This window comes from Morus notabilis, unplaced genomic scaffold (genome assembly GCF_000414095.1).
Source record: "Morus notabilis unplaced genomic scaffold, ASM41409v2 Scaffold1012, whole genome shotgun sequence".
Lineage (NCBI taxonomy): Eukaryota > Viridiplantae > Streptophyta > Magnoliopsida > Rosales > Moraceae > Morus > Morus notabilis.
The window spans coordinates 268,331-279,427 of record NW_010361635.1 but is presented as its reverse complement, the minus strand read 5'-3'; the positions used below and the strand labels follow the sequence as shown (position 1 = coordinate 279,427).

Below are 11,097 nucleotides of genomic sequence, written 5' to 3'. Positions count from 1 at the left end.
AATATTGTTATTTAACTAAAAAAATCCCAACCCATACATTATAAGGAATATTTATCTCATTTTCCCTTAATTTTATAACAACCACATTAAGAACACCAATTGATAGTCAGGCGTTTGATTGTTATATATAAACTTCGGGTCTAAACCAAAAGCTATTATCCCATAAAAATAAAATAAAATATAAGCCATTATTTACATAAAACAACTAGCCATATTGAAATTAGTTAACATAATGCGCCCAAAATTTAATTTTAAAATCTCTACAAGCTTCTTCACAATATACATTTGTTGTTATACATTATAAATTTAGGGGTACACCATTGAGAGGCAAAAAGTACATAAATGCGACATATGTAATGAATTATCCGAACCCGTGGTTTTTTATTTTTATTTATATTTTTTTATTTTAAATGGGAGTCCAGTTAGGACTTAGGTGTGATTACTTTTGATTTCCCGTTTCTCATAAAATGCAAATTTTAGGCACATGCATTCCATCCTTCCATGAATGCAAAGCCCTTTTTTACTCTTCTTGAGATCTGCACTATTTAGTGTACTCCTGAGTAGAAATTCGTACTATCCCAAGCTTTCTTCTTATTTTTCACATTTGAAGAATAAAGTCAAAGCAGCATTTTTTTCTCTGTTGGCTTAAAAAAAATTGCTAAGTAAATCTGAGATAACACTTGTCTTGAATTAAACAAATCATTGCTCAAAATCTTCTAAGCTAATCTTTGTTTCCTCCAAAAAAAAACACGAAAGCCAGATTTTTTATGTAAAAATATGCATGTTCATTTGACCAATCTCGTTTGAGATCTAGTAAACTTTTTGATGTGGACTTGGTTGTTGGTAGCTTTAAAGGCTAAGGGGATTTACCATTACTAATGTGAGCAAAGGGAGGGGAAAAAAAAAAGAAATGAAACGAAGAAATTTCTGTTTTAATGTTACGATATTTATGAATGTTAAAAACCCGTTCAAAGTTCAATCCAGCGATAATTTTAATTTTTAAAAAGGGCCAATTCACAGAATTAGGCGCATGAAATGGGTCCCACAAAGGATCTTAGTACACGGTTATATGAACTCAATTTCTTTGATCTTTAATTTTTTTAGAATTTAGATAAACTTTTTTAAAATAAATTTTATCATTTTTTGGTGAATAAGAATAAATTTAATATTTATAAGTTACCTACTCATTCTCTCTAAGTCCCCCTTAAAAATTCCGATATATTTTACACATTGCTTCACCAATAAAAACTGACCCAAAAGCAAAGCGGCAAAAACCACAAGAGAGAGGAGAAAGATCCAAAAACTAAACAGCCGACTACTTCGTCCAACAAACACACTATTTTTTCGGAGAGAGAAAATTAAAAAAAAGTGATTGGGAGAGATACAGAGAGAGAGAGAGAGAGAGTTTTTGAATCGCATTGCGTGCCCTTTGCATTCCGCGTAAATCGTAATGGCTCTCGAAACGTTGTTAGCTCTGTGATTTCGGCTGTTTGGATTGCGAGAATCTCAGAAAGAAAGTGAAAGAGAAAGATGCAAAAAAAGAGGTGGCGACCATTGGTGGTGCTGAGGAAGGTGCTAACGTGCGCCATATGTTCGATAGCGCTGGTCGCTCTCTTCTCAGTCCACGTTCCCGCTTTCCCTTCCTCTAAGGTTCCCAAGTTCTCTGACCCTTTCAAGCTTCCCACGGTGATCTTCCTCTCTCTCTTCCCTTTTCTTCTGTTTTCTTTCCTTTTCTTCCTTTTTTTCTTTTTTGTTTTTTACTCGAAAAAAGAAAGTCTTGGTCATTTAACGCATTTTTTCCTCCCGATTAGAGCTCTTCATTTCGCAATTCCATTCTGTCCTTTCTATTGCGTGATTTCGATTTTCATCGTTGTCGCTAGTATTCTTCTTCTTTGCGTATGTATATATACATATATCTATAGGTGTAAAGTCTTTTTCCTTTTTCTTTTTCCTTTTTCTGTGGTTATTCTAATTTACGATTAGATGTGATTTTTTTTACTTGAAGATCACCCACACTTCCTTCTTTAGAAAATTCCCTCGTTTGTGGATTTGTTAAATGCAATTATCATTCTTGTTTTTTTTTTTTTTTTTTTTTGGTTTTTTGTTTAAGTTGTTGATTGAGAATATATTTTAATTTACTGATCTAATTCAATAGCAACATGAAATTAAATACCAGAGGTTGAGCGCCGAGCGGAGCTGGACTCAGGAGCTCGCTCCGCCCCATTCCAAATCTCCTCTGCCCTCTCGCAAGGTTTCTGTTTCTTCCAATTCTTATTATATTGACTCATAAAATAATAATTATTTTCTTATAATTGCATATACAATTCCACTGTTCAATTGTTGTTGATTTTCTTGAAGACGTGAAATGAAAGGTTTTGAAAGTGTGGAAATTCTTAAAAACTGGCAATTCTCTAGGATTGATCAAAAGGAATTTGTTTCAATAATGTCATTTTCATTTGGGTGGAAAAGCAAGAAAAGAAATTGGTTTAATTTTTTAGTTTCTGATGCGAAGAAATCTTGCATCTTTTCCCGTTTTCACTCCTTTAGACGTGACGGTGACAGTTGGATAGCGCGGGCGGGATTTTGGATTTGGAGAAGCTGTGGAAACCTCCGTCGAACCGCGATTTCATACCTTGTGCAGAGCCTGGTCTTAATTATACGCGTAAGGAATTTGCTGATATTGTTCTTTCTGTGCAGCTATGAAGTTCTTAAGTACTTAATTCATTGTATTGTTGAAATTTCAGCTCCAGCTGAGTCGCGAGGTTACCTTCTGGTTCATACGAATGGTGGGCTCAATCAGATGCGCGCTGGGGTTTGTAGACACGCCAACTTTTTTTTTATATTTAATGAATTATCATTTATTTTATCCTCTTTTAAGCAATCACGTGGAGCGTTACGGGAGGAAAAGAACTTGGTCAAGTGAAGTTACTTCATTGACTTGGTCATCGAATGCATTTTCCTTGTGCCTATGTCATTACTGAAGTGACACCCAAAAAAAAAAAAAAAAAAAGCCTTAAGAATTGTTATTCATGATAATGATGTATCTGAAATTTGGTCACTTGTTATCAGTTGTTTGGTATATGTCAATTACATGGCTGTTGTACGGTAAATGAAAAAGAATATGATCCTTTGATCGCAGATATGTGACATGGTTGCTGTAGCCCGTATTATAAATGCTACTCTTGTAATCCCAGAGCTTGATAAACGGTCATTTTGGCAAGACTCCAGGTAAGATTGTCCCTTGATTAGCTTTTTACAGTCATACTATCCCCTTCCATCAAAATATTAATGCTAGAGTTTCTATCTTGTTCTTTTGATTTGCAGCAATTTTTCAGATGTTTTTGATGAGGATCATTTTATTAAAGCTCTAGCTAATGATGTAAAAGTCATAAAAAAGCTTCCTAAGGAACTGGCTAATGCTACAAGGGCAGTGAAGCACTTTAGAAGCTGGTCTGGTATGGAATACTATGAGGATGAGATAGCTAGCATGTGGGAAGATTATCAAGTATGGCCTTTGGAATGCTTCTGGTTCATATATTTCCCTGAACACCTTTTTTCTTTTTTAGTTTATTTATGCTGAAAAATACATATATCTTCTTTAAAAGGTTATTCGAGCTGCCAAGTCTGATTCTCGCTTAGCAAACAACAACCTGCCCCCAGATATACAGAAGCTACGTTGCCGTGGTTGTTATGAAGCTCTCCGTTTTGCACCTCGAATTGAAGCAATGGGAAAAGTAAATCATTTGAACTATTTGCTTATTATGCGATAAGGACTATGGAGCTTGCTTCATCGCTCTCGTGTCCTGTTCAATAACCATTTTAAAATTTCTTTTCTTTCTTCAATGTTATAGTTGTTAGTGGAGCGGATGAGGTCTTATGGCCCTTATATCGCTCTGCATTTACGTTATGAGAAGGATATGCTTGCCTTTAGTGGATGCACACATGATTTATCTGCAGATGAAGCTGATGAACTTAGGATGATCAGGTATTGACTGCTTAAAGTGACATGTTGTTCTAGAAATAATCACTATAAATTATGGGCAGACCTCAGAGTAAATGGTAGAATGATACCTCACATTTAATTTCAAACTTGTAGAGAGACTACTCCATATTGGAAAGTTAAGGATATTGATTCCAGAGAACAGAGGTCCAAAGGGTTTTGTCCCTTAACACCAAAGGAGGTTGGGATATTTCTCACCGGTCTTGGATATCCATCAAACACTCCCATATACATTGCTGCTGGAGAGATTTATGGAGGTGATTCTCGCATGGCAGATCTGCAGTCCCGCTTTCCCTTATTGATGAGCAAGGTATGGTGTTATATAATACCATTGCTTGATCTTTATTTCCCGCTGAGAAAGATGTGTTGATGCGTTTCTATTTTATGTTTCTATGTAGGAAAAATTAGCTTCTGTCGAGGAGCTTGAACCTTTCAGAAATCATGCATCTCAAATGGCTGCGCTTGATTACATAGTCTCAGTTGAAAGTGATGTATTTATTCCTTCATACTCGGGAAACATGGCTCGGGCAGTTGAAGGTCATCGACGATTTCTGGGACACAGGAAAACAATATCTCCAGACAGGCAAGATAATCTCTACTTAGAACATATCTAGTTTTAGTTCTTTAGTTTACCTCCTGTATCTCATCAAGTAAGCTCTTTATATTGTCCATCAGGAAAGCTCTTGTTCGTCTATTTGACAAACTTGAGCAGGGAACAATGAGCGAAGGCAAAAGTTTATCATACAGAATCAGTGAAATTCACAGGAGACGGTACGTGATTATGACGATCCTTGAGTTTAATTCTTCATAATTTAGCAATCACTGCACGGTCTAGTGTTTTGAAAGTACGAAACGGTTGAGGAGTTCTATTATTTTTTCTGTTTCTCATTCACACGATAAGATCCATCTCATAGCCCAAATACATGGTTTTCCTTATGGCGGTTAAACAGGCAAGGCTCACCACGGAAGAGAAAAGGTCCCATCTCGGGAACAAAGGGCATGGATAGGTTCCGCTCGGAAGAAGCGTTTTATGTAAACCCTTTACCTGATTGCTTATGTCGGAAAGAATTACCGAGTGCAAATGTCTCTTTGGTAATGAGGTAGAAGAAGATCAGACAATGCAGAACGATTCTCACCATAGAGATCCCATGCTGCCAGGTGGCAGCGCATTTCATTCCTATAACAATTTATCCGTACGTTACAAGCTGATGTTGCTGCTATAGTCCTAGGGGACTCGGAATGTGTATATTCTTTGAGCTTAGGCTGGGTTGGGGGGCATTAGTCAGTACAGAAGATTTTAGGTGAAAAGGACAATGCATTGGAGTGCAGGAAAAGGCTGGGGAAAGGATAACCAAAAGAAAGAATAGTGTATTAATTTTAGAATGCAAAACATAAATAAAAATGTAAATTTTTGACTCATCTCGGCCTCTGGGCGCCTCACTACACAGGCCGGGGGTTTTTATACAATGTTTTTCTTTCTTTTTTTTCATTTTTGAGGTTTTTTTTTTTGCAGGCATGCCCAAAAAAATATAAAGATCGTGTCTGTAAAATTTCATAATTTTTAGACGTTTTTATTTTATTTTATTTTTCAAAGACGAAAATAAAGAAAATCATAAAAAATAGAATATTTATCAAAAAATGGTTCTGTTTATTGCATTAATTCTTAAAAATCGTATATTAATTTTAGAATGCAAATAATAAATAAAAATGTAAATTTTTTACCAATCCAGGTCTTGGACGCACCACAAATGGGCCGGAGGTTTTTTGACATCGCTTTACTTTTTTTTGTCATTTTTTGAGGTCATTTTTTGCAGGCATGCTCAGAAACATGTAAGGATCGTGTCTGTGAAATTACAGAATTTTTTGACGTCATTTTTATTTTATTTTATTTTTCAAAGACGAAAAATAGAAAAAATAATAAAAAATAGAATATTCATCAAATAATAGTGCCGCTTGTTGTATTAATTCATAAAAATTTGTATTAATTTTAGAATGCAAAATGTAAATAAAAATGTAAATTTTTTACCCATACGCCCCTAGGCGCCCCACTACGCGGGCTGGGGGTTTTATACAACGTTTTTCTTTTTTTCCATTTTAAATGCCTTTTTTGCAGGCATGCCCAGAAAAATGTAAAGATTGTGTATACAAAATTTCATAATTTTTTGACGTCGTTTTTATTTTATTTTATTTTTCAAAGACGAAAAATAAAGAAAATCATAAAAAATAGAATGTTCATCAAAAAATGATGCCGCTTTGTGCATTAATTCATAAGAATTGTATATTAATTTTAGAATGCAAAACATAAATAAAAATGTAAATTTTTTACCCATCCCATCCCTGGGACTATGTGGGCTGGGGGCTTTTTGACCATGTTTTACTATTTTTTTTGTCATTTCTTGATGCCATTTTTTTCAGACATGCCTAGAAAAATGTAAGGATCATGTTTGTAAAATTTCAGAATTTTTTGACATCATTTTTATTTTATTTTATTTTTCAAAGATGTAAAATAGAGAAAATCATAAAAAATAGAATATTCATCAAATAATGGTGCCGCCTGTTGCATTAATTCTTAAAAATCGTATATTAATTTTAGAATGCAAAACATAAATAAAAATGTACATTTTTGACCCATCTGGGCGCCTCACTACGCAGGCGGGGGCTTTTATCATCGTTTTTCATTTTTGAGGCCTTTTTTTGCAAGCATGCCAAGAAAAATGTAAGGATCGTGTCTGCAAAAGTTCATAAATTTTTTACGGCGTTTTTATTTTATTTTTCAAAGACGAAAAATAAAGAAAATCATAAAAAAATAAAATATTCATCAAAAAATGGCATTGCTTGTTGCATTAATACATAAAAATCGTATATTAATTTTAAAATGCAAAACATGAATAAAAATGTAAATTTTTAACCCATCCCAGTCCCTAAGTGCCCCACTAAGCCGGTCGAGGGCTTTTATACAACGTTTTCTCTTTCTTTTTTCATTTTTGAGGCCATTTTTGCAGGCATGCTGAGAAAAATGTAAGGATCGTGTTTGCAAAATTTCATAATTTTTTGACATTGTCATTATTTTATTTTATTTTTCAAATATGAAAAATGAATAAAATCATAAAAAATAGAATATTCATCAAAAAATAGTGCTGCTTGTTGTATTAATTCCTAAAAATCGTATATTAATTTTAGATTGTAAAACATAAATAAAAATGTAAATTTTTGGCTTATCCCGGCCCCTGGGCTACCGACTACGCGGGCTGGGGGTTTTTGGCAGCGTTTTACTTTTTTTTGTCATTTTTTTAGGTTATTTTTTGCAGGCATGCCAAGAAAAAAAGTCAGGATCGTGTCTGCAAAAGTTCATAATTTTTGGAAGGCATTTTTATTTTATTTTATTTTTCAAATACGAAAAAGGAAGAAAATCATAAAAAATAGAATGTTTATAAAAAAATAGTGATGGTTGTTGCATTAATTCCTAAAAATTGTATATTAATTTTGGAATGTAAAACATAAATAAAAATGTAACTTTTTGACCCATCTCGGCCCTTGGGCTAGCCATTATGCGGGCCGAGGGCTTTTTGATAGGGTTTTATTATTTTCTGTCATCTTTTGAAGCAATATTTTCCAGGCATGCCAAGAAAAATATAAGGATCATGTCTACAAAATTTCATAAATTTTAAACGTCGTTTTTATTTTATTTTATTTTTCAATCACGAAAAATGAAGAAAATCATAAAAAATAGAATTTTCATCTAAAAATTGTGCCGCTTGTTGCATTAATTCTAAAAAATCGTATATTAATTTTACAAATGCCAAACATAAATAAAAATATAAATTTTTTACCCATCCCGACACCTAGGCCCCCAACTACGCAGGCCGGGGGCTTTTTGACAACGTTTTACTTTTTTTTGTCATTTTTATGCCATTTTTTGTATGCATGCCCAGAAAAATGTAAGAATCATGTCTGCAAAATTTCATAAAATTTTTGACGTCGTTATTATTTTATTTTATTTTTTAAAAATGAAAAATGAAGAAAATCATAAAAAATATAATCTTTATCAAAAAATGGTGCGGCTTATTGCATTAATTCCTAAAAATGGTATATTAATTTTAGAATGTAAAATATAAATAAAATGTAACTTTTTCACCCAGCCTGGCCCCTGGGCGCCACACTTTGCGGGTCGGGGGCTTTTTGACAGCGTTTTACTTCTTTTTGTCATTTTTTGATGCTATTTTTTGCAAGCATGCCCAAACAAATGTAGGGATTGTGTCTGCCTAATTTCATAATTTTTTGACGTCATTTTTATTTTATTTTATTTTTCAAATACGAAAAATAAAGAAAATCATAGAAAATAGAATTTTCATCAAAAAATGGTGCCGTTTGTTGCATTAAATCCTAAATTGTATATTAATTTTAGAATACAAAACATAAATAAAAATGTAAAGTTTTTACCTATTTTGACCTCTGAGCTGGCCCATGGGCGCTCTACTACGCAGGTAGGGGGCCTTTTGACAGCGTTTCACTTTTTTCTCATTTTTTGAGACTTTTTTTTACAGGCATGCCCAAAAAAATATAAGGATCATGTCTGCAAAATTTCATAACTTTTTTGCATCGTTTTTATTTTATTTTATTTTTCAAATATGAAAAACAAAGAAAATCATAAAAAATTGAGTATTCATCAAAGAATGGTGCCGCTTGTTGTATTAATTCCTAAAAATCATATATTAATTTTAGGATACATAACATACATAGAAATATACATTTTTGACCCATCCCGGCCCCTAAGCTGGTCCCTAGGTGCCCAACTACGCAGGCCGGAGGTTTTTTGACAGAGTTTTACTTTTTTCGTCTTTTTAGGCTATTTTTTGCAGTCATGCCAAGAAAAATGGTAGGATCGTGTGTCCAAAATTTCATAGTTTTTTGACATCGTTATTATTTTATTTTATTTTTCAACCACGAAAATTAAAGAAAATAATAAAAAATAGAATATTCATCAAAAAATGGTAGCCGCTTGTTGCATTAATTCCTAAAAATTGTATATTAGTTTTAGAATGCAAACCATAAATAAAATGTAAATTTTTTACTGATCCCGGCCTTTAAGCTCGCCCCTGGGCACCCCACTATGAGGGTCGGGAGCTTTTTGACACAGTTTTACTTTTTTGTCATTTTATGAGCTATTTTTTGCAATCATGCCGAGAAAAATGTAAGAATCGTGTCTGCAAAATTTCATTATTTTTTGATGTCGTTTTTATTTTATTTTATTTATCAAAGATGAAAAATAAGAAAAATCATAAAAAAATAGAATACTCATTAAAAATAATGGTACCGTATTTTGTATTAATTCCTAAAAATGGTATAATAATTTTAGAATGCAAAACATAAATATAAATGTAAATTTTTTACCCTTCTCGGACCCTGGGCGCCCCACTACGCGGGCCGGGGACTTTTTGACAGGGTCTTACTTTTTTTTTCATTTTTAGGCCATTTTTTGCAAGCATGCCCACAAAAATGTAAGAATCAAGTCTGCAAAATTTCATAATTTTTTGACGTTCTTTTTATTTTAATTTATTTTTCAAACAAGAAAAATAAGGAAAATCATAAAAAATAGAGTATTCATCAAAAAGTGGTGTTATTTTTTGCATTAATTCCTAAAAATGGTATAATTATTTTAGAATATAAAACATACATAAAAATGTAAATTTTTTAACCATCCCAGCCCTGGGCGTCTCACTACGCTGGCCGGGGGCTTTTTACACTGTTTTACTTTTTTCCATTCATTTTTGCATCTATTTTTTTCAGGCATGCCCAGAAAAATATAAGGATCGTGTCCACAGAATTTCATAATATTTTGACATTATTTTTATTTTATTTTATTTTTCAAAGATGAAAAATAAAGAAAATCCTAAAAAAAATAATATTCATTAAAAAATGGTGCCACTTCTTGCATTAATTTCTAAAAGTGCTACAATAATTTTGGAATGCAAAACACATATATAAATATAAATGTTTTACCCTTCTCAGCCCCTGGGCGCCCCATTACACGGGTCGGGGACTTTTTAACAGGGTCTTACTTTTTTGTCATTTTTTGAGGGTATTTTTTGCAGGCATGCTCAAAAAAATTTAAGGATCGAGTCTGCAAAATTTCATGATTTTTTGACGTTGTTTTTATTTTATTTTATTTTTTAAAGAACAAAAATAAGGAAAATCATAAAAAAAATAGAGTATTCATCACAAAATGGTGCTGCTTTTAGCATTAATTCATAAAAATGGTATAATAATTTTAGAATATAAAACATAAATAAAAATATAAATTTTTTACCTATCCCGGCCCCTGGGCGCCCCACTATATGGGCCGGGGGCTTTTTGACCGCGTTTTACTTGTTTTTTTTTTATTTTTTGGGCTATTTTTTGTAGACATGCCTAGAAAAATGTAAGGAACATGTATGCAAAATTTCATAATTTTTTGACCTCGTTATTATTTTATTTTATTTTTTACATATGAAAACTAAGAAAAATCATAAAAAAATAGAATATTCATAAAAAAATGGTGTCGCGTATTGTATTAATTCCTAAAAATTATATAATAATTTTAGAATCCAAAACATAAATAAAAATGTACATTTTTGACTCATCACGACCCCTAGGTGCCCCACTAGTGCTGGAACTTCGGGTCGGCGGGCCGCCCGAAGCCTGAATTTTTTCGTGCTCGGGCGGGCCGGCCCAATTCCCGCCGGCCGCCGGGATTTTTTTTGCATTTTTCCGACCAAGCCCGAACTGCCCGACCCGAAAATTGCCCGAAAATTGGGTGTGCCCGAATTGCCCGACCCGAAGCCCGAATTTTTGAATTTTGCCCGAATTTTTCCCGCCTGCCCGACTTGCCCGACCCGCCCGAGGTGCCCGAATTACCCGAATACCCGAAAACGGCTAGGTTTTTGAATTTTTACCCGAATTCGGCCCGAAAACCCGAGTTGCCCGAACTGCCCGAATTGCCCGATTTGCCCGAAAACGGCTAGTTTTTTTAATTTTGCCCGAAAACCCGAACTGCCCGAGTTTGCCCGACTGCCCGAACCCGAATTTCAAAAAACTAGCCGTTTTATCCCGTTTTTTTT

At 33.6% G+C, this 11,097-nt stretch overlaps 1 protein-coding gene across 2 annotated transcripts; it reads left to right on the top strand.

Moving 5' to 3' along the window:
- The first annotated feature begins 1,247 nt into the window (after positions 1–1,247).
- LOC21395942 (O-fucosyltransferase 7) lies at positions 1,248–5,496 on the top strand. Of its 2 annotated transcripts, none has more exons than XM_024167105.1 (12): positions 1,248–1,686; positions 2,177–2,251; positions 2,563–2,662; positions 2,745–2,812; positions 3,140–3,228; positions 3,325–3,505; positions 3,606–3,734; positions 3,852–3,985; positions 4,097–4,310; positions 4,399–4,583; positions 4,676–4,771; positions 4,951–5,496. In XM_024167105.1, exons 1-12 carry the CDS (start codon positions 1,531–1,533, stop codon positions 5,102–5,104), a joined length of 1,581 nt encoding a protein of 526 aa, XP_024022873.1. In that variant the 5' UTR covers positions 1,248–1,530; the 3' UTR covers positions 5,105–5,496. The 2 variants fall into 2 exon arrangements, with proteins under 2 accessions (XP_024022873.1, XP_024022872.1); XM_024167104.1 differs by having other exon boundaries at positions 2,156–2,251.
- Positions 5,497–11,097: the final 5,601 nt, after the last annotated feature.